The following is a 23,859-nucleotide window of genomic DNA, read 5'->3' as shown; positions in this document are numbered from 1 at the left end:
GCCTGAAGGCATTAGGTGGGAGAAAAAAATCAAGGTTGAGAAGGCCACCGGAGTGGGTAGAGCAGAGGCAGGTGTGCTAAAGACCATGCAAAGGTCCTGGGAATGAGAAGGTAATGGAAGTTTTCAAGCAAGAACAACATGATCATATCCACGGTGGAAAATGCATTTGAGGGGCACCATGCAGACTAGAGAAGACTAGGCCCAAAGGGACTGCAGTGATCCAAGGGAAAGGTAATGAAGGGCTAGAGGACTCAGCATAAAGAGATTTATCAAAATTTAAGTCAAACACTAAGCACATCCACCTGCCAAATGCTTCACTGAAATAGCTGTGGAGAGAAACAGCATGAGACTTGAAGATCTGGGAGAAAGTCTGGGCTCTGACACTTAGTATCTCTGGGCCAGTCGGATGACCATTCTGAACTTCAGTTTCTTATGTAAAATAAGGATAATCATAACTAAAACCTTTCCAATGTATAAATGCAAGATTATATAACATCATGCTTTGTAAACTTAAAAATGATATACAAACACACTTAAATTCACTGCTCGAAAAAAGCCCAAACAGGGCCTAGCCTGGTGAAAAAATACTAAAAAACAAGTTCATAAGCAGAATCACAGGATTGATTTCTTATATCTTGGGTACTCTGAGATTCCCCTCAAATGCCAATGCAATAATTTTAGCTAAAAAAGGCTCAAAAAGAGAATGACAGACGATGAAGAGAAGGCTGCAGAAAGAAGACCAATGCCCAGACAGTACAGTGGGGAAAGCCTGGGGTGGGGCAGGGCCGGAGGGGAAGAGGGGGGGTAAAATATATCTGTAATAATGTCAACAATAAAAAATAAACTTAAAAACAAAACAAACAAGAAAATGAAGACCAATGCCCAGTACATGTAAATGCAATACCAAAAAATTCTACATCACCTTCATACCTCTGTAAGTGACTTATAACCAATTTTTGTATACTGGAATATGATGACTCTATAGACTGGCCAAGCTTTTTTAAGCCCTAAGAGAAGAAAATATATTTAATATGCAAGTAAGAAATCTATATGCCATTAAAAAAAATTAATACTGTTCATAGCCACTGGAATACAAAGACACTTTAACCACACACACCTTAACTGTTAACTGGTTCATTAAGAGGGTCTGAAGTTCAGCACTACAAAGAAAAACACAGTATTTTTAGTCTTCTCTATTCAAAATCTGAATAAATCCCTGAAAACTTTTAAATTTCAAATTATAAACAAGATTTTTAAATAAAAAAGAAATAGTCCAACAAAAAATAAGAGTCTGTTGTACTCACAAAAGGAACAATAAAGTCCAGGAACAGACTGAAGCATACATGAGGATGTCTGCATGTTAAAATGGCATTTCAAATCAGTGAGAAGGTGCAATACTCAATAAACTATAACGGGCAATTATCTAAACATTTAGAAAAAAAGTCTTCCACGGCATATAACCAAAAAAATCACATCTGGGACGTGAAATAAAAAATAAACCATAAGCCATGGCCAGTTTTGCTCAGTGGTTAGAACATCAGCCTGCAGTCCAGGGAGACCCGGGTTCAGTTCCCGCTAAGGGCATATACCTCAGTTGCAGTTTGTCCCCGGCCCCAGTTGGTCATGTGGGTGGCAGCCACTCGATGTGTCCCTTTCACGTCGATATTTCTCTCTCTCTCTCTCTGTTCCTCTCTTTCCCTCCCACTCTATCTGATAAAAAATGGAAAAATGTCCTTGGGTGAGGATAAAAAATTAATAAATAAAATTAAAAAAAATAATAAAAGATCACATATTAAAAATTTTTTTAAATAAACCATAAAAATAAAAAACAAAGAATACAATCTTTGAATATTCCTAAGATGGGAAAAGTCTTTTTAAGAAAAATGCTAAGGCAGATATTACTAAAGAAAAAGATTAATTTGGCTATATAAAAATTATATTTTTATACATTTAAATATATAATATATATTATACATATACAAAATGATCACATTTACATAAAAATGTGTATGTGCATAGAAAAGTCTATAAACATATACTATTTTTTGTTCTTGTGCACCAGAATTTTAAAATGTTTTTTATAATAAATAACTTTTGACATAAAAAATTACTTTAAAAAAGGAAAAGCAAAAGTACTTAACATGAGTTTATTACCTAGCTTTCCCCCACAACAGCAAGTGCATGAATTCATCTTGCACTGATGTGGTTGTGTTCTTTTCCTAAACAAAATAGATAAAATTATACAAAGTTTTCATTATAAGCATATTTATTCAAAATTATAGGAGTATGACTCCCTTTCCTTTCCTTAACTTTCCCTTTATATCCACATTTAAATTGATTATGTGCATATCAGTTACTAGGAAACAGCCAGTCAGTTCTTCCAACATCTGTCCTTACTCCCCAAACCCCACCGGCCCCACCTCACAATCCTGTCCCCACCTAAGTTGTACCAATGGGAAGAGTCCTTTCTCTTCAAGAAAGTAGCCTGAGGTTAAACCAAAGCATTTGAAAGAAGTCCTGATCTTAGCCTTTTTCAAACCAGACTGATTTTTCTTATGTACCTGGTGAAGTAAATGAGGACACCATGCATTCTTCAATGCGTAGGAAACCTCTGGTACACTACCTGCACAAACTTGGTGAGACGAGAATCCATCTGCATCAGTATTTCTTCCCATGCTTCACACATGCATGTTAGTGACAAATTTACATACTATTAACAAGAAGAAGAAAATATTAATACGGTAAAAAGTATTAAAATCAATATGTTAACTGAATAATCACTTAACTATCAAATATTCCTTAATTAGCCCAGCTGGTGTGGTTCAATGGTTGAGCGTCGACCCATGCACCAAGAAGTCTCCAGTTCAATTCCTGGTCGGGGCACATGCCCAGGTTGTGGGCCTGATCCCCAGTGGGGGGCATGCAGGAGGCGGCCAATCGATGTTCCAATATACCATTTTATTTGTGGAAATACTTAAAAAGATTTAAACTACTTTTTTCTTTTTTTGGAGAAACAGAGATGGGTGGGAGCAGATTTTCAATTAAATTTCTTTTTCTTACTTTAATGGAAACTAAGATTATGTATGAGATTAGACACCTCTACTATAGATAAAGTTTTCAAGTTTTTCATTTATAGAACATTAGAAACTTATAGTAAATATTCACAAAAAACAAGGCATATGTAAATACCTGTAAAAGAGCTGAAATGTGAGTAAACTTTCTGGCCATCCGAGTTACTTCAGGTAAAAAAGAGTACAACAGATTGGTTTCAAGCTGTAAAATCAAAGTAATAAAGTGAGTTGCAATTAGACACACTTACTTTTTTTTTTTCCAACTAAAAAAATTTTTTTCAGTCTGGCTGGAGTAGCTCAGTTGGCTGAATATTGTCCTGTGCACCAAAGGTTGCTGGTTCGATTCCTGGTCAGGGCACATACCTAGGTTACAGGTTCGATCCCTGGCTGGGGCGTGTACAGAAGGCAACCAATCAATGTTTCTTTCTCACATCGATGTCTCTCTCTAAGCATGTCCTCAGCTGAGAATTTAAAAAAATGTTTTTTTCAATTACAGCTGACATTCAATAGTTCCAGGTGCACAGCATAATGGTTAGACATTTACATAACTTAAGAAGTAATCACAAGTCTGACATCACACATGGTTATTACAATGTTGTTGACTGCATTCACTACACTGTGTTTTATATCCCCATGGCTATTTTTTAATGACTAGTTTGTACTTCTTAATCCCTTTACCTTTTTCACACTTACTTCTTTTAAAAGATAAATCAGTCCTTCCCTGGTACAAACTTCCAATTGTAAAATAAATCATGGGAACTTAATGTATAGCATGGTGACTATAGTCAATACTATTGTAGTGCAAGAAAGTAAATCTTAAAAGATCTCATAAGAAAAAAAATATATATATATATTTGTGTAACTTTGTATGATAATGAATAACTAGTCTTATTGTGGCGATCATTTCACAATGTATACAAATATCAAACTGTTACATTATACAGGAGGGACTAATGTTAACATGTCAATTATACCTCAATTAAAAAAAATAAATTAAAAAAACTTAAAAAAAATAAATACAGCAGTCCCTCCAGCTTCAAAAAATACAATCCTATAATTCAGAAGAGTCAAGGTCTACCTCTGCATCATTAGAAAGACTATGTGAGAATTCTGCTCCTTTTGAGCACAGCAGTTTTGAGACTAATGGAACAAAACTGTAGGATTTTCTACTCTGCCACGTTGAACTGTGCACAGCTCAGCCTCCCTTGGTTAGCAATCCCCTCTACATAGCTAGAATAACTGTAATAATCTATTCTGTAACACTATTATGAGGAATTTAAAAAACATCATAAATATATATGAATTCTTAAAGAAATTATAGGCTATTGATAAATACAAGTTGAATATTGCAATGGAATGTGAAATATATCTCAATAAATATATCTCAATAAAGCTGTTATTAAAAATTACTACGGAGTTCAAAGAAATAGTGAATCATTTTGTTACAGCTCCAAATGCAATTCTGGCAATCATATTTTCACAGAACCTTAAGAGAAAGAGCAAATATTAACAACTTTTCCAGGGAATTTTCTGATGCTTTGAATACAATGAATGTTGGAAGGCTTACACATATCTTCTGGCCTACTTTTGCTTGAGAGTTCTGGGTTATTTGAGATGAAAATTTGGGGAAGATTTTCTTGAAGTCAAGGCTATACTCTACTCTGCAGGAGCCCAGTCGGTTTCCACAATCTAAAATACAAACGGCACACACTAAAAAGGTTTTTCCCCCCATCCACTGATCCTCATACCAGAGGCAATGTGTGGGTGAAGAGCACCAACTCTGGAGCCAGGCTGCCCAGCATCCCTTTCTAATTCTGTGACCCCAGCAAGTTGTAAGTTTCTCTATGTGCTCATTTACTCATCTGTAAAATGGGGATAATAACAGTACCTACCTATCAGGTTGCTGTGAGAATGTATTATACTGAATCACTCATACTTGGCACATATGAAACAACAAATATTACCTTTTACTATTATTGGGGTAAGAGCCCTAAAAAAACACAGTACAAAGATGAACTGGTATAGCAATCAATTAATATGGTCATTAATAAACCATCTAAACACTGTTTTTATGAAAATTATACTAGGCCATGGAAATAAGAATAAGGTATTCATTGTAAGAAGATTCTACATGTAAAATTTAGCAGCCCCAAGTCAATATTTTGCTTTTTGTTTTAATAACCACTAGGATGATACGGACAATAAAAACCTATAAAATCACCCTGGCCAATGTGGCTCAGTGGTTAGAGCGTCAGCCCACGGACTGAAGTCTCAGGTTCGGTTCCTATCAGGGGCACATACCTCAGTTGCGGTTCAGTGCCCAGCCCTGGTCAGGGTTGTGTGGGAGGCCACCAAATGATGTGTCTCTCTCACATGAATGTTTCTGTAGCTCTCTCTCCCTCCCTCCCACTCTGTCTGAAACTAGATGAAAAAAAATCTTCAGGTGAGGATTTTAAAAAAAACAAATTATAAAAAACATATTTACTTTCTGTTGTCAGGTTTCAATACTCACCTGAAAGTATGAAACTTCTGAAGCACCAGTGGCAGACACCTCTGTGACCACAGATAATGATTTCAAATCACTTGATAAACACAACGCAAGACAAGTACCAACAATCTGTAAGACAGTCAAATCCCCCAGTATATTTAGTATTACTGCAGATTGCATCTGCTTACAATACAGGTCACAAAAATTCACAGAGGTCTAAAAAGCAGAAACACATCGTGGCTCCTGCCACACGTGTAGCCAGCCAGTGAAGGTAGGCATCCACCTAGCTGCAAGGACAAGAAAGGACACGGACACACGGATGTGCACATACCCATATCAAGGGTCCCCAAATTAAGTGTTGGAGAACCAACCTTTTCCACAGAGTCTACAATATTTTATGCCCTTCTAGGGGAGAATTGATGATTAAGCTATGGAAGAAAAAGAAAGCTATGGGGAAGACAACCATGGCATCATGGGAGACTCAGTGCTGAGGAGATAGCTCCTGATGACTTGCATCACATGGCTATCACAGACTGTAGCTCTTACCCACCACAAGGCTAGAACAACATCAACTCACAATCAAGTGTATTCTATCAACCTTTCTATTAAAAAGAACAACTTGACTAATTCCATGAATAGTTCCAAATCTTAACAGACATCATAACACTCTTTTTCAGTAAGAAAGTTATCTTCTTAACATTTAAGAACAAACAATACCAACACTTGAACCTTAGAAAAAATAACCTTTTATTCTTTTTTCATAAATCCGCTGGCTGCTATATTCTAAGGTAAACAATACAGAAAATACTAACAGAAAACTTACCCCTGTGACTCGGGCAATTTTGAACATTCCATAAGCATAAAGTTCAATAAAACCAGAGCTTCCTCCAAGGACGAGAATATTAAGCCTAATTAAAAATAATGCAAGAAGCTGAGGACAATGGTGAAAGATGGCGTTCTTAAACCAAGATATAAATTGTTCCTACTTTCACACACTCGGCATACAGGGGAAATGAAACATCAAACAAATTCACTAATATTCAATCACATCAGCCTTATTCCATTTTTTCGGAAGAACAACATCAATTTTCTCTAGCTTAAAAAACATCAGTTTACAGTAAACTAGGAATACATTATTTTGACCATGACTGCATTTGTATACCCTCAATAACAAAACAATCCTTTTTGCAGCTAATACAAAGCACCATCAGTTTTATCATAGCTCTGATGCTTAAGTGTATTAAAAAGACTTAAAGAACTTGAATATTTACATTTAAATTTTAGAAACTCAACTACTTCAATTCTCCTTTACTTCTTATTGGAAGAAACAAAGGTACATTATATTATTAACCTTGACACAATCAGATTATATAACGAAGACAAGTAAAAAAATACATGGTAATGTCTGTATATTGTACAGAGATATTTGTCAGCAATAAAATAAAGAAATTTTATTTCTGATAATGGAATTGCCCTTGAAACTCTGAAAACTGCCTCAAATACCAAATATCAACTTCAATAAATTAGACTTGCTATTTAAGATATGTGCAAAATTTACCTGACATCTCCCAAAAGCTTAATAATTTCATCAGAATTTTCTTCACTAAAATATAAAAACAATTGAGTTATTTTTTAACTATATCCTTTAAATAATAAAAAGATTATCTTACTTGAAAATAAAAAAGGCATATCTTACCTAAATATTTTTGAGGTGTTGCTATAACTAGAGAAAAACAAAGACTGGGGTAAAAAATACTCTTAATAGAATAGATTTTTTTAAACAAATGAAAAAATTGTCACAGTGTTAATAGTAAAGAGAAATCTGCAAGATTAATTCCAATGTTATTAAACTCTGATACTTACTTCTTTGGCAATGTAGGTAGTTTAGGTAAGAGAAGATTTGATTCATCTTCAGCATTATAAAAGGACGTTAGAACACTAAAAAATAAATAAATAAAGCATTATAAAAACAACAAAGATTTTGCTTCTCTTTCCACTTAAATACATAATCGTTTTTTGAAATGCCCAGTTTTACACATTATACATTACCAAGTAAACAAAAGTCACATATATTTTACCATTGTAAAATAGTCATAACAATCATAAACAAGAAATAGAAGAGTCGAAAATTTGTGGTAAATTCTTCATTTACAAAAGGGTTTATTTCTGAAAGAAAAAAAAAATATCAGCCTGCCCACTTGACATTTAGTGGAACAAATATTAAAAACAATGATCTCAGCATATGAAATATACTCAAGTGTATTCAGTATTAAATACTAAGGATTTATGATTTCTTTTTTAAATTTATCTTTATTGTTGAAAAGTATTACAGAAGTCCCCCCCCACTGACCCCTTCTCCCCGCTCCTGCCCCCGTCTGCCTTCACAACACTATTGTCTGTGTGAATTTATGATTTCTTAACTCTCATCTAAGAACCATCACTAAACCTGAGTACAAGAGTAATTTTAAAGAACACTGCAATTATTTTATCATTTAATTATGAGTTCTATGGCTTACATACATTTGGAGATTCGACAACCCAGTAGGTACATAAGACAACACGATGCATTTTGAAATATTCGTATTTACTCCCCCTTTTCCCTCAATTCTACCTCCAAATAAGGTTGGAAATAAATAAGTGAGAAGGTTAAAAAGCGGTGACTTGACAAGAATTTTTTTCCCACACAAACTAGGGCCCTGGCCGGTTTGGCTCAGTGGATAGAGTGTCAGCCTGTGGTCCAGAGAGACACGGGTTTGGTTCTTGCTAAGGGCATGTACCTCGGTTGCAGTTTGTCCCCGGCCCCGGTTGCGTCGTGTGGGTGGCAGCCAGGCGATGTGTCTCTCTCATATCGATGTTTCTCTCTTTCTTCCTCCCTCTCTCCCTCCTGCTCTATCTGAAGATGAATGCAAAAATGTCCTTGGGTGAGGATAAAAATAAATTAATTTAAAAACAAAAAACCCCCACAAACTAGGTGTCCCAAGAGACCATGAAATCTTCACAAAACATTTCTAAACTATTTGTAGAAAATGTGTTAGAAATACACTTAGCAGCTAACTAGACTAGGATAGAAATTAAATAGTATACTTTGCTCTAACCTCCTATAAACCTACATGACAATTTGTACTCTTGATTAATTGATGATGGATTAATCACTCTGTTTTATCTGAGGTGAATTTCAAACCCCAGGCTAGATCTTTGTTATCCAATTCTTTACAAACCCCTCTTAGGAAAGCTGTCAATTAATATTCAGGTTTTATAAATTCATTTGATATTATTTTAAAACTTAATTAGAAAGGAAAAGCTAATGAAAAGAAAATTATCACATTTACTCAAAAAGAAACTTTTATTTTCAGTATTACCTAAACCACTGATCCTTTAGGCCATCTTAACTGCAAACCTGGAATATTATTTGACTACAAAGACTAAGGCAAAATTATTTTCATAAAACAAGGGAACTACTGGGATCTTGGGCACAGAATAAAGCTGTGTAGCATCAAAACAGAATGCTCCATTTAACACTGCATACTATAAGAATATTCACTAAGGCATACAAAAAAAACCAAAGCTTTAGATGAAATAAATGGTGAAAAGAAGAACAGAACCTCAATTTGCTAACCAGAAATTTTAATTAATATTACTTGAAAGTATATATCAATGACATAAACTACAAAAATAACTAAAAAGAAAGATCTTGGACATTCAGACATTACTGCTCCATTGAAAAAAACAGATTTTTTTCAGGAGAAAATAAAATCTAACAAAGCATAAAACATGTTTATCTTGATAAACTTAAAACCAACAGTTAAATGCAATGTACGCATACTTAACATACAACTAACCCCTAAGTACCATTTAAAAACAATGAGTTTCACGCACGTTACTGGGTTTTTGTTTTGTTTTGAATTACTCTACCTGCTTTCTGCAGTCACTTCCATCCAATGCATACAAGAGACTGGAGCCTCCACAGAAAAGGAGTGCAAGCTTTCAGGTTTTTCCACATCACACAAAACAATTTTCTTGGTGTCAGCAAGAGCAAAGGCCAAAACTAAAACAAGAAAATATAATCAGAATAAATCAGGGTAACATTCGAGAAAACGGGTATTTCACTTCTAGCCCAGTTTTACTATTTTAAATACATTATCACAGAACTCTTTAAACCTAAAAATCCTTTCTTTAAATATTTTAAAACCTAAAAGATGTCTTTGCACATAGTTAATCTGTTACCTAAGCTTACTTTCAAATACTCAGACTTTCATGAATAATCTACTACTTCCTCATGTACTGTACTTAACATCTTACACATCAAAGCCTCTAAACTGGAACCCAGCTGCCAAGCAGAAAATACAAACCAGGTCTCAACAGACTGACAATAATATTGTATCACCAAGACATAGTGGTCCTGTAAACGGGCCTAAAAGGCCAGAAGCAATTCCATCTGCTTGGTTCTTGGAAAGATTTTTATTCCCCTTTTTTGTTCCTAACACTTAATGAAAAACAAGGCTATTCCCATGACTGAATTATCAAGTACAGTTTCTCTGAGTCATTGACATCTTTCTAACATATCAAATTTCGGAACTTCTAAATAGTAGCCTGTATGTATCACTGTATATCAATACACACAACTTGGATGGATGTGAGGCAATCCAGGTTTCCTCCTCTTTATAACGATTTAATGCAATCTTGAAATAACCAATACATAATAAAACCTTTTTTAGTGTCTAAACACACAAGTCATTTTTAATGATAAAAATATCATCTACTTAAATACATTTTAATACACTAACTTGCATGATTTATTTTTGAGATCCTGGTATTTTTTGAACGAACACTGTAAGATATCATGATGTTACTTACAAAAGTCCTCTAATTTTACATATACTTTAAAAAAAAAAAGATAAAACAAGTCCTAGCTGGCGTGGCTCAATGGTTAGAGTGTCGGCCTGTGTCCTGGAGGGTCGCAGGCTGGATTCCTGGTCAAGGGTACATACCTGGGTTGCAGGTTCAGTCCCTGGCCCCTGGTCTGGGCTCATGCGGTAAGCAACCAATCGATGTGTGTCTATCTCTCCCCTCCTCCCCCTTCCTCCCTCCTTCCCTTCCACTCTCTCTAAAAAAAAAAATCAATGGAAAAAATATCTTTGGGTGAGGATTAACAACAATAAAAAAAGATAAAACAAGAGCTGAGCTAAATGAATACAGATAAAAATAATTATCTGTAAGTGATGGGCTTTCAGGGCATTTGTATGTATTTGAATTATCTAGAAAAAAATAAGCAATGAAGAGTACGTAACATTTTACAAAAACAGTTCTTTTTCTTAAAGCACTAATGACACAGATAAACTTTGTTATGATTTACAGCATTTTACTGTATTGACTGTATTTGTACAACAGTTCAAATAACAACTGTCATTACTACAAAATAAAGGACACCAGAAGGAGAAAAATCATACAGAAATGAAAGAAATGAGGTCAGAGCTGACAGTCCTTCAGGTGAGGCAAACATACATGCAGAGAGAATATTTATGAACCATACATTTAAAGCTAAGAAACATTTTTGGAAGAAAAAAGCCATAACAGCACTGAACTGACCAGGGAGAGGTAGGTAAAGAGTCAGACAAACTGTGCAGGACAAGACAGGGAAAGGATAGCACCAAAATACTTTGTATATTCCACCACATTTCTTTTTAGAGTTATCTTTGCCAAGAAGTCAGATTTTATTTTGGAGATATCTTTGGGAAGAGACAAGATGGTAGAATTAAAATTTGAGTTTTATGAAAATACTTTAAAGCAGTCTAAAAAACAAAGTTCCCAAACTGGTATTTAAAATTCTAGTATATAATGAGAATAAATTCTTTCTGAAAATAAGCTTTCTTTAAAGAATACTCTGTGAATAATAAAAACAAATTTTTTTACAACACTGTCATTACGTTTGCCATCTGGTCGCCAAGCCAGACAGGTCACTTCCTTTCCTGTATTTTCATTTGGTGGAAAACTCCAAACCCGATGGAAACTTGCAAGTCGATGAAGTAAAACCTAGGACAAAATAAATATAACAACATTAAACGAGAACCCATTTCCAAAAACAAAATAAACCTAGATTCCCAATACTTTTAAATCATCTTGAGTGAAATATTTAGCTATCAGAAGAAGTTAGAAGACAACAGTGTCTGAATGAACATAAGGTATTTTCAAAACAGGTGGAGCAGGTCTAATTTAGCCCTGTACCCTATCTTTATGTCAGCTCAGCAGAAAACTTGTCTTTTGGAAAGTACTAAGGCTGTCCAAGAAGACGATGACAAAGAGAAGAACACAAATAGCACTAGAAAGGTAGGGCTGATATAGTTAAATAACAGTAAACTTGGAATCAGACAACTTGGGATCTGACTTCAGCCATGTCACTTAACTGGTCATGGATCTTGGACAAGTCACTTAGCCACTCTAAATTTCCATTTCCACACAAGTAAATTCCCATCTTGGAGGTTCAAGATGATATCCCAGAGTTCCTTGTACTTCAAAAATAAGACTGTTCCTACTCCATCTTGTATATAACCAAATGACGATTGAAAATAAGGAAGAAAAAGTAGAACTGTGTGTGTTCCTAGACCCCAGTACACCGTCTTAGTATCCCGCATTCACAGCTTTACCTCTCCCTGCCCTATCTCATGGAGTCCACTGGAAGCCAGGACTCCCAAGGAATTACTCATCCTCCAGACTCAATGCTCTTTTCTGAGCCCATCTTGCCATTTCTTATTTCTGCTCCCTTTAGAATTCATAGTCAGGTATCATCAAGATCCCCTGCATCTTCATTCTCTTCTCTGAAATGTGCTTCTCACCTAAGGACACTGCTTCCCTGCAGGATTCTCAGGTAGTGGCCGTCTGACTGCCCACATCCCCTGTACTACTACTGGACTAGGAGATAAAATAGGATTTTTTATTTTTTAAATATGTTTTCATTGAGTGTTTTAGAGAAAGGAAGGGAAAGACATATAGGAACATAGATCTGAAAGAGAAACATCGATTGGCTGCCTCCTGCATGCCCCCCACTGTGGGGATGAAGCCCACAATCCGGGCATGTGCCCCAACTGGGAATTGAACCAGGACCTCTCAGTCCATGGGACAACACTCAATCCACTGAGCCACACCCATCAGGCAGAGATGAAGTAGGTTTTGTCCTTGATGCTCAATGCCATTTCTAGATGATTTTTCTTCCCTTCTCTAAAATCCTCTAACTTTGAATCTTATGCAATCAGACTGTATTTTCCACTATCCCTCTTTAATTGCAGTCATCTAGAGACCCCTAGGCCATTCCCTTCACTCCTGGAAGGTGGGGACTCCTGTCTGGCTCACTCATGCTTTCCAACATTACTCATCATTCTTAGTGATTTCAAGAGCTTTTCACTTCTCAGTCACCTGTGCTCCAATGATCACATCTTCTACCTCACCTCAGTCACTTCCAGGGTCACACCCCTAACCTTGTCATTACCTACAACTACAAATGCTGCCACAGTTTCAAACTTTTCACTTTCCAGCACTGCCATATCTTTCCAGCTCATCCCTACTTATACCCAACTTTGATTCTTCAACCTTACCAAGACACACAATCCATTTATTTAACCACCTATTCATTGCTTCTCACTCCACACATGCCCTCGCTTCCCTCCTTAAACAGGTTAAAACCCGAGGTTCATCAATACAATCACTCCTCTTGCATATACTTCAACTCCCTTGCATCTCTCTTGATTTATCATACTTGCAAAACAACCCTGGTTAAACCCAACCATGTCTGCACCCGCAGAGCCAAGAAGAACAGTGGAGACATACAACTATGCTCACTAGTTTCCCCCGAACTACAAGACCGTCAATCTCATGTTGCTCTTAATAATGACCAGCAATCCTATTAGGTTTCCTGGTCCGCTTGCCTTGTCAGCTTTTTCAGACCTCTCCTTTCTCATCAAACTTCCAATACTTCTTTCTCCATCATCACTCCTAGACAGCACCCTTTCTTCTCAAGGAGACAGTGGAAGTAACAAGTGCCTACAATTACATCTACCCATCTGATTGCACTGGCATCTCTAAGATCTCCCTTCCCCTGCTGCTGTGGCTGTATCTGCACGTCTCTCCAGAGCGAGACAAAGTTCTGAAGCACCCTGGCAGAGGAGGGAGACTAGATTTAGGGAATTCCTTGAGAAAGCAGACATCAATACCCTGGCAACAAGGGCAGGGCAGTCAGCCAAGGAATGCAGCCCTGAAAACTGCTAAGTTTTCCTTATCGCCTGGTTTCCAAGCTTGCTGCACATAGCATAAGCCTCACCTGGCCAGGTAATTATCAGGAAACCTGACAAAAGGCCAAGAGAGGAAACACGCACAGGTGAAGGTTTCCTTACAAAATGGCAGCCAGGCTGAAGCTCGTATTGTGAACTAGAAATGGTAACTGTGAACATGCATGCACATTCCATGAGGAATCCGGTGAAACACCACTCCCTTGTTGCTGTTTTCTTGTGTTTTTAATCCTCACTGGAGGATACTTTTCCATCTATCTTTAGATAGAGTGGGAGGGAGGGAGAGAGGAAGAGAGACACATCCACTGGCCGCCTCCCGCAGGACCCCAACCGGGACCGGGACCAACCACAACCGAGGTACGTGCCCTTGGCCCGAATCGAACCCGGGACTCTGATCCGCCGGCAAGGCTCTAACCGCTGAGCCAAAGCGGCCGGGGCTCACCCCCTTGTTTTAAGGGTATTTATAAGGGGGGGGGGGTTATCCAACACTTAACACAAACCTCGTCCAACATGATATAGATGCTTAAACACATCCTCTGTGGCAGGCACACGCGCGCACATTTGCAGATAAAGTTTAACAACAACTCATCTTCCTTTTGCTACTAAACTGCAAACTTCGGGCAGGGTCTGTGGATCTACTACTCTAGTTCACGAGTGACACATAGCGGGGTTTCTAAAAGCCCATTTAACGGATGAATGACGAAGAGAGCGAGGGACGCAGGGCTGCGTGATGGTGTGAAAACGTGTTTTCGCCATAACATATGTGAAGCGAGCATGTGGATTCTCTTTCCCGTACACGGTTGCTTACACGTTCACGAGCAGCTCCCAGCCGGCCCGGAAGGGAGGCTGGGCAGACAGGTGGCTCGCCCCGGCCACGCGGGGAAACTGAGGCCGGGCGCCCGCTCACTCACCTCGCCCGCGGTGTTGGCCAGAGCAATGAGATCCCGCTTGGGTGACCAGACCAGGAAAATGATCTCCTGCGGCAGCTGCTTCTCTCCCACCACCCGGAAGGACGGGAAACAGGTCGGAAAACGCAACATGGGGGCGACTCTGCAACACCTCAGTCGCAGGCCGGCAGGAGCCCCCGCGCCGCCCTGGCCCCCGGCCCTCTGCGGAGAGCCCCGACCGCGGCGATAGCTGCGACAAGCCCTCGGCAGCCAGAGCGGCCCGGGCTGCCTCTCCCTCCCTTCCTCCGCCGGCCCCGCCGCCTCCGCGCAGCCCCGCCGCCGCGCGCTCGGGGCACTTCCGGCGTCCGGACTTCCTCGCGAGAGGAAGCAGGCAGCGTGCGCGCGGGCCTGAGCGCGGCGCCGCGAGATGCGCGGCGGGGGGAGAGCGCGCGGGAGCGCGAGGGCGCGGGGACCCCGGGGGCGCGGGGCTGGACCCCGACACCTGGCTGGAGAGGGGCGGGGGCGCGTCGCTGAGACCCGAGCGCCAGTGTATGGGTTAGCCTTGTGTACACGTGTGTGCGCGCCCGCGGGTCTTGTCCGTTTTCGCGGAAATTCCTTGCTTTGGGTGAACGGACAGTTACAGGTTTGTGGGTGAGGCCTTCGACTTTAGGTCCCGATCAGCCGGAGCCTTCTTGGACAGTTTCTAAGTGGGTGTTCAGTCCGGGTTGCTCAGTAGAATCACCTGGACAGATTTTTACCCCTCTCCCCTGCCCAAGGACCCCAGACCAATGAAAGGAGAATTAATGCGGGATGGCACCCAGTATTTATTAAAACTAAGTGTTTCCAATTTGCAGCCAAGGTGAGGGTCCACCTCTAAAATATCTGACATAGGCAAGTATCTTGATTATCCCATTTAAGCCTCACAATTTAGTAGTAGTAGCCCCTCCACAATAAATGAGGGCTATGGACTCATCTCGGATTTACCCCATAGCTATTTGAGCTTCTAGTATGTGAAAGAAAGTGGACTACACGAATGCACAGGACATGGGCTCTGCAGAACTCATCTGGTGCTTCTTTATACAGGACACATTTAAATGTTCACAAGTTCCCACAACTTACAACTGGGTTGAGAATGTGACAGTATTGTCTTGTGATTCTTAAACTTCAAATTTATGGTGCAATGCCATCTATCTACATTTCACTTCTTTTACTATTTAAAAAAGAGAGAGGTGGCAGATCTTCAGTTTTCAACAAGCCCCATCTTCTTGCCCTCTATCTGGATCTATCCTTGTGGGAATAAGTGATAGAGGTAGACTAATCCATTCAGCAACAAATATTCCAGGCACTATTTTATGCCAGACATTATTCTTAATGTTTAAAAATATTTTTTTAATTTATGATTTTAGACAGAGAGGCAAGGAGAGAGAAATAGCTATTTGTTGCCCCACTTATTTATGTGTTCATTGGGTGATTCTTGTATGTGCTCTAGCCCGGCATCGAACTGCAAACTTGGCATATTGTGTGGAAGCTCTAGCTGAGCTACTCATTGATACTTACACTGCTCCCTCTGAGAGATGGGCTTTTTTTCCTTGCCAGACTATTTAGCATGTCTCTCATTTCTAAGGTGAGAATGGACTTGCCTTTGCTATTATTCATAAAATACATTTTCAGGTGTTAATGTTCTGGGGTGGCTACAATGGATAAACTGGATGGTGGGGATCCAGTTATCTATCTGCTTAACATTCCTATGGAAACTGAATGCCTGTTTTCCTGAAACCTATCCTGAATATGAACCCTCATACAACAAATGAAAAGAGCTGGTGAGGGATACACTCAGTGCACATTATGAAGCCTTCACAGAAGAGTATGAATTTCCCAGAAAGTATTACAGCACAGGAAACAGCATGGATGTGGAGTTCCCGATGTGACTAGGAAACAGCAAATAATTTTATGTGGCCATCGTAGTGCCTTGTGTATGTTGGTGGGAGTAGGGGGCAGGGGATTGTTACTGGAAATGATCCAAAGTAGCCATAGGATAAGAGCTATGTTAACAGTGTTCCCAGCCTTTTCTTTTTCCCATTGCCTCGTAAGGGAAATTTGGGCTTTACCCACTCCATATACTTGCCTTTTTCATTCTCTTAATGAAAACATTGCTGCTCTGGCTGGTTTGGCTCAGCAGTTAGAGCGTCAGCCTGTGGACCAGAGAGTACCGAGGTTGGTTCCCAATAAGGGTACATACCTCAGTTGCAGTTTGTCCCGGGCCCCGGTTGGGGTCCTGTGGGTGGCAACCACTGGATATATCTCTCTCACATGAATGTTTCTCTCTTGTCCTCCCTCTCTCCCTCCTGCTCTACCTGAAGATAAATGCAAAAATGTTCTCGGTGAGGATAAAAAAAAAAGAAAAAGAAAACATTGTTTGTTAAATTGGTTTATTTGTACTTCTCTGGCACAGAATCAAGCTGAAAGGGGAAAGCCCCAGGGATCGGGCATCAGTGCTCTTTTAAAGGGGCAATGACAGAAGACATGAAAGTATGGAGACTGGGGAGGGAGGAGGGAAATGTAAGAGAAAATATGCTTTAAGAAGAATTTCCATGCTCTGTATATCCTCTTCCTAGAGCTTGAAAAAAAAATGCAAGAACTAGCTTTTTTGAAATAACTTTTTGGTAGCTAGGCTGTTTCTTTGATCACTACACCCTGCTTGGGCTAGCTTATGCTGATTGCGTCTTTCCAGGTGTTATATGGGGTTGAAGTTTGAAGAGCCAGGCAGCTCCCTACAGATTTATTGGGGGAGGGGTATATATTGTTGACAGCACTACACTAGTTCTTTGGTTATCTGGGATCTTAATTCTGTGACAAGGGTCATGATACATTACAAAGAGGTGTAAAAAGTGGCAGGAAGACAAGTTGGGTGTGGGGGAGGAGGTTCTAGAGACATTTCTGAAGTAGAATAACAATAATTGATTATTGAGTAGATTGGGGGAATGAAAGTCAAGACGAGGTTGGGATATTTGGGTGCACAGATTCAGGAAAGAGAACTAGTTGTTGAGTTATGGGTGGGGGTATGAGGGAAGTATGAGGGGGAAGGAAGGGAAAGTAGACCAAAGCAAAAATTCAGTAAGGACTACATGCAGGTGGAAGAGGTGTGTGAAAATCTGGCCAGTGGGCAGCTGGAAGGCAGGTTTGAAGGGGAAAGGTCCAGGCCTGAGCAGAGATGCGGGAATACCTGTGTATAGGGATGGAAGATGGAGTTGTGTGGAGTGTGAAAGCTGTTACTTTGAGAATACCTGTGTATAGGGATGGAAGATGGAGTTGTGTGGAGTGTGAAAGCTGTTACTTTGAGAAGTCTATTTTGAAGTCATAAAATAAGCAAATCAACAGAATTTGCTGGAAAGAGAAATAAAGGTAGATTGGTGTTAAATATCTCTGCCCTACTACAGTTTCATTCACTAGGCAATAAAAAATACCAGACTCAAAGTGGCACAGGTAATAAGGCGAATGTGTTGGCTCATAAATAGCAAGTCCAGTAATAGGGCCAGCTTCAGGCCAAGTTAAATCCAGCAAATTTATATCATCAGGGTATGTGTCATCATAAGGCTGGCTCCCCACGTGGTCACTGTAAGACTGCTAACAGCAACTGGAGCTACATGCTTTTTCATTCAGAAGAACAAACACTTCTTCACCAGTCACATGATTAAAGTCTTGATCCTCATGATTAGACCAAGCCCTGTCACGAGCTTAGCAGAAATCAGTCACAGGTAAGGGGTATAGAATTATGCCCCATAAAAAGCCCTCCTCAAGAGCTGGGGATTATGTCAGTCATCCCCCAAATCCCATGGCAAGCCCACAGTGGGGAGGGTGGGAATGATGCTGCCGAAACACCAGTCAACAATGTTCAATGACAATCACAACTACTCAAAGAGTAGTTTTAAGTATTACGTGCATTTGGGAGATGTTCCATCCTCACAGGGAATCTAAATTGTATCAATTCATTGCATTGTGTTCAGTTTGTCTCCCACAACCATTTTCAGTTGCTATTCTGAGAAAGAAATTCAGAGACCTACTCATGTGACTTCACTCTAAAGAAAAAAGTTCTAATAAGCTACAGAACTGGTATTTGTATATATGGATTTATCCTAAGAAAATAAGATTTGGTTATAAGTATGTTCATCATAGGGTCGTTTACAATAGTGAAGAAAATGCAAACAACATAGATATCCAACCATAGATTGTTTTTAAAAAATATGGTACATCCAGCCCAGCTGGATGTGGTTGAGTGTTGACCCATGCACCAAGAGTTCCTTGATTCGATTCCCGGTCAGGGCACATGCCCAGGTTGTGGGCCAAATTTCCAGTGCGGGGCATGCAGGAGGTGGCCAATTGATGTTCTCTCTCATAAATGTTTCTATCTCTCCCTCTCCCTTCCTCTCTCTCTAAAAGTCAATGAAGAGCCCTGGCCAGTTTGGCTCAGCGGTTAGAGCGTCGGCCTGCGGTCCAGAGAGACCCGGGTTTGGTTCCCGCTAAGGGCACGTACTTTGGTTGCAGTTTGTCCCAGGCCCTGGTTGGTTGTGCTGGTGGCAGCCACTCGATGTGTCCCTTCACGTCGATGTTTCTCTCTCTCTCTCTCCCTTCCTCTCTCTCCCTCCCATTCTATCTGTACAAAAAATGGAAAAATATCCTCAGGTGAGGATAAAAAAAAAAAAAAAAGTCAATGAAGAGCCCTGGCCAGTTTGGCTCAGCAGTTAAAGCGTCGGCCTGAGGACCGGAGAGTCCCGGGTTCGGTTCCTGCTAAGGGCACGTAACTCGGTTGCAGTTTGTCCCCAGCCCTGGTTGGGGTGTGGATGGCAACCACTCAATATGTCTCTCTCACATCGATGTTTCTCTCTCTCTCTTCCTCCCTCTCTCCCTTCTGCTCTATCTGAAGATAAATGCAAAAATTTAAAAAGAGTAACACAGAATAGTATGTATATACAGTTCCGTTATTGTGAAATAAATTTTAGTGTCCGTGTAGCTATTTGTACAAGACCGTCCTTGGAAGAACATACATACACAGAAGTTGTGACAGTGATTATTTCTGGGTGATAGGATTAGAGCTGCTTTTCATTTTCTTGGATTGACCTGGCCCATGTATTATCAAGTTGACAGGCAGGAACCTTTGTTTCCTTTGTCCTCTAAGCACGTAGAATAGACTTGGCTATTCTAGTTTGCTCCCACTCCTCACCTCCACATTTGCAGATGAAGACACTGGCCCATCTATTCAGGCGTAGTTTCTTAGATGCCACCGCACGCTACACCTCCAGTCTGCAGGGCTATGAAGCAACTGGACAGCGCGAGAATCTCGACTGTCCTGCTAATGGTGTCAAACTCACCTCTCAGAGCTCCGAGATCTACTTGCTCACTTTGGGTGCTTTCCCCTCAGTCTTGCTGAGTTAACATTTACACTAAATCACCTGAAATCTTATCTTTGATTGCAATGACCTTCTTAACTGACCCTCAAGTAATTTAACCCATGTCCTAATGTCCCAATTAAAGTTGTATCAAGTAAGTGAAATTGGATTTTCCTTTGCATTTTGTGCAGGCTTTCCTTACCTACACAGCTCTATGCAAAATAATTTCTTACTCATGTAGTAGTTAGAGTTCTGAGGCATAAAGCGGTATATCAAATGGCATTTCTACTCACTCAATTTGTATTTATGAGCAGCTACTACTTGAAGGGTGAAGAATGTGTTAGCCTGGCCACATGCTTCCCAAGGTTGTCGGGAGGAACAGAGATCACACATGCTGCAGTCAGCTGTCGCTGATGTCGCCACGTGCAAACTCCAGGAGCCAGTGAACACAGTGGTGTCCACAGGCCCTGCCATCGATGAGCTAATCTGTACAAGGGAAACAAGTACGAAACATCATTCTAACACAGGGCATGAGCTAAGCACCTCAAAAGAAGTATAAATGAAAAGACACACAAATATTATTTCACTGGCGGGAGATGGACTATTTCAGTAGAGACACCTGCAAGGACTTTGTGAAGGGGTGGAGCAGACCAGGACCTTTGTGCAGGCTGTGATTTTATATTTAAAAATTAGCCAGATTTTTGGTATTTTACAGATTACTTTGAAAGGGCCAGACATCAACTTATTTTTCTTAAAATAACCTTGAAAGCGGAATCATTTTAAGTTTAAAGACTCCCAGAAAAGACTGTCAATCATGCCCACACAGCACATCCCAACGTTCAAAGCCTTCATATTAGCAGTCCTAGAATTCAGAGACTGAATTCTTCCCCGTATTGTTTAGGTCTGTTTTCCGGTCCTTATAAAAATAAGAGCAAGTTCTCTCCATATCTTAGCCATGCTCACTGTTATAGACTGAATTGTGTTTCCCAAAATCCATATTTTGAAGCCCTAACCCTGAGTACCTCAGAATGGGACTATATTTGGAAATAGGGCCTTTAAAAAGGAGATGAAGGTAAAATGAGGTTATTAGGGTGGCTCCTAATCCTCCGACTGGTATCCTTATAAGAGGAAATTTGGACACAAAAGAACACCAGGGATGTGCGTACAGAGAGGAAAGATCACGCGAGGACACAGTGAGAAGGTGGCCATCTGCAAGCCCAGGAGAGAGGTGTCAGAAGAACCCTGCCAGCACTGTGATCTTGGACATTCAGCCTCCGAAGCTGAGAGCAATAAACTATTGTTGAAGCCACCCAGTCCGTGATCGTTTGTTATGGCAGCACTAGAAAACTAATACACCTACCGTCTGAAAACCTTTAGAAAATTTCATGCTTTCATCAAATTTTTATTGAGCACCAACAATGAATCATTAGAGACATAAAAGTGTGTAAAATGTTTATTTATTTGTTTATTTATTTATTTTTATCCTCACCCGAGGATATTTTTCCATTTTTTGTACAGATAGAGTGGGAGGGGGAGAGAGGAAGGGAGAGAGAGAGAGAAACATCGACGTGAAGGGACACATCGAGTGGCTGCCACCCACACGACCAACCAGGGCCGGGGACAAACTGCAACCGAAGTGCGTGCCCTTAGCGGGAACCGAACCCGGGTCTCTCCGGACCGCAGGCTGACGCTCTAACCGCTGAGCCAAACTGGCCAGGGCTAAAATGTTTATTGACATTAACAAACTGAAACCTTTTGGGGAAACAGAATCTTGGTGTATAATCATGTAAGAATAATACATGAAGAGACCAATACTGGATACCAATGTGGTGCAAAACGCCAAGGGGCTCAGAGAGGAAGGTACTGGTTGGTGTTGGGTTCATGCAACACTCTCAGACGAGGAACAGACTTGGGCCAGGGCCTGAAGCTCCATCAGACTTGACAAGATGGTTGTATGGAGGAAAATATTCCAAACAGAAAACAATGGATAGAAAAACTGAGGCATACTGGAGAAATAAATTAGTCTAAATATTAGACTAAATGTAGGAAAATGTCAACTCTGATCATTCAGGGCCTACAAAGTGACTCTATTTCATTAAATTGTATAAGCAAGAAGTAGGGCCCTGGCCAGTTGCTCAGTGGTTGGAGCGTCAGCCCACGGACCAATGAGTCGTGGGTTCAATTCCGGTCAAGGGCACATACCTCAGTTGTGGTTCATCCCCGGCCCTGGTCGGGGTCGTGCAGGAGGCAATGAGTCGATGCATCTCTCTCACGTCAATGCCCCCCCACCCCTCCCACTGTATCTGAAGATAAATACAAAAATATCCTCGGGTGAGGATTAAAAAAAAAAAATAGAATGAAGTAGCTATAATTGTTTAAGAAAAAATATCCTAAAAAGCATAGAAAGCTTTATCTGTCAAATTTCAGGAATTTTCTTTTGTTGCTGTTTTGAGTAGGTATCTTAATGTTCAGATTTGCAGCTTTTTAATTAGAACAAATGACCTCATCTCCCATCACACTTTACCTCCCAGGGACATTTTTACATCCCACTAGTTTATTTTTAGAAAAGAAAGACATTAGTCCTTAAAATTAGTATGAATTGAACATAAGAACAGAATCTACATTTTTCCTATTTTTAACTTTCTTAGAAGGTAACATTTTTAAAGTACATAATTCCTGATTATAATACCGTATCTCCTCAATTCTAAGACGTACTTTTTTTCACATTTCAATATTTCTGAAATAACATACATCTAAAATTTAATATGTACAATGAACAAGTTATGGAGTTTTTCCCCTTGAAAAGCTATGATTACATCAATAGTGCATTTTACAATTGATGGTATCTTAAAACAAAGGAAATACAGTGATGAAAAGAACCATTGTCACCTGGCCAGGGTGGCTCAGTTGGTTGAGTATCGTCCTGTGCACTAAACAGTTACAGGTTAGATTACCTGTCAGGGCACATACCTGGGTTGCAGGTTCAGTCCCCAGTTGGGGCATGTATGGGAGGCAACCGATCAATGTTTCTCTCTCCATCGATGTTTCTCTCTCCACTCCTCTATGTATGTCCTAGGGTAAGGATTAAAAAAAAGAACTACTGCCCTGGCTGGTTTGGCTCAGTGGTAGAAAATCTGCCCGTGGACCAATGAGTCATGGGTTCAATTCCAGCCAAGGGCACATACCTCGGGTTGTAGGTCATGTGGGAGGCAGCTAGTCAGTGTATCCCTCTCATGTCAATGTTCCTCTCTCTTTCTTCCCCTCCCACTCTATCTGAAGATAAATAGAAAAATATCCTCAGGTAAGGATTAAAAAAAAGAAAAGGAACCATTGTCTATCAGGACCCAATTCTGCAGTAGTCACAGTCCCTCAGGTGTCTGCGTTTTGGGGAGAGCTCATTAGATTTTACCCTGTCCCATGACATTACCACAAAAGTCTGGTAATGTCCATATCCATGCCTGAATCGGGAATCCTCACAATGATTCTACAAGGTTCATATGTCATGGTACTAGCCCTATCACCATAACAACCCATGTAGAAAAGGGAGCAAGAGAAGAGTTTCCTGATACTTATTAAGTCTAGGGCCTTAGATTACCATTTGATGTCGCCTGATACACACACTACCACTACACTGACCAGGGCCCCGCTTGAGTATCCCACACCAGACATCAAACAGCCCTAACTTAAATAGCAGATGGAATTTCAATACCAGATGGAGTACAGTTCTTCTACCTTTACTCAGAGGGCCCCAGC

The 23,859-nt window shown here is 40.1% G+C and overlaps 2 protein-coding genes across 7 annotated transcripts in view; both read right to left on the bottom strand.

Annotated features, from left to right (window-relative positions):
• ANAPC4 (anaphase promoting complex subunit 4) overlaps nt 1-14,968 on the bottom strand; it is a 40,533-nt gene extending 25,565 nt beyond the window's left edge. Inside the window, exons 1-13 of the mRNA XM_036275761.1 lie at nt 14,747-14,968; nt 11,484-11,589; nt 9,472-9,604; nt 7,423-7,497; nt 7,256-7,282; nt 7,118-7,162; nt 6,383-6,467; nt 5,584-5,688; nt 3,190-3,273; nt 2,624-2,710; nt 2,155-2,219; nt 1,118-1,160; nt 931-1,007 (exon numbers count right to left, since the gene is read on the bottom strand). Coding sequence (XP_036131654.1) covers nt 931-1,007; nt 1,118-1,160; nt 2,155-2,219; nt 2,624-2,710; nt 3,190-3,273; nt 5,584-5,688; nt 6,383-6,467; nt 7,118-7,162; nt 7,256-7,282; nt 7,423-7,497; nt 9,472-9,604; nt 11,484-11,589; nt 14,747-14,875 — 1,061 coding nt within the window. The 5' untranslated portion in view covers nt 14,876-14,968. The remainder of the gene's footprint in view (nt 1-930; nt 1,008-1,117; nt 1,161-2,154; nt 2,220-2,623; nt 2,711-3,189; nt 3,274-5,583; nt 5,689-6,382; nt 6,468-7,117; nt 7,163-7,255; nt 7,283-7,422; nt 7,498-9,471; nt 9,605-11,483; nt 11,590-14,746) is intronic.
• Nucleotides 14,969-20,418: 5,450 nt separating this feature from the next.
• The window catches only part of ZCCHC4 (zinc finger CCHC-type containing 4), a 53,456-nt gene continuing 50,015 nt past the window's right edge, over nt 20,419-23,859 (bottom strand). For all 6 annotated transcript variants that reach the window (XM_036270022.1, XM_036270018.1, XM_036270021.1 and 3 more), the window contains one exon: nt 20,419-20,592. In XM_036270022.1, the coding sequence (XP_036125915.1) occupies nt 20,424-20,592 (169 nt within the window). In that variant the 3' untranslated portion in view covers nt 20,419-20,423. The remainder of the gene's footprint in view (nt 20,593-23,859) is intronic.

The sequence above is a fragment of the Molossus molossus genome, unplaced genomic scaffold (assembly GCF_014108415.1).
Source record: "Molossus molossus isolate mMolMol1 unplaced genomic scaffold, mMolMol1.p scaffold_m16_p_1, whole genome shotgun sequence".
NCBI lineage: Eukaryota > Metazoa > Chordata > Mammalia > Chiroptera > Molossidae > Molossus > Molossus molossus.
The sequence above is the reverse complement of the archived record's forward strand: the minus strand, read 5'-3'. Positions and strand labels throughout refer to the sequence as shown.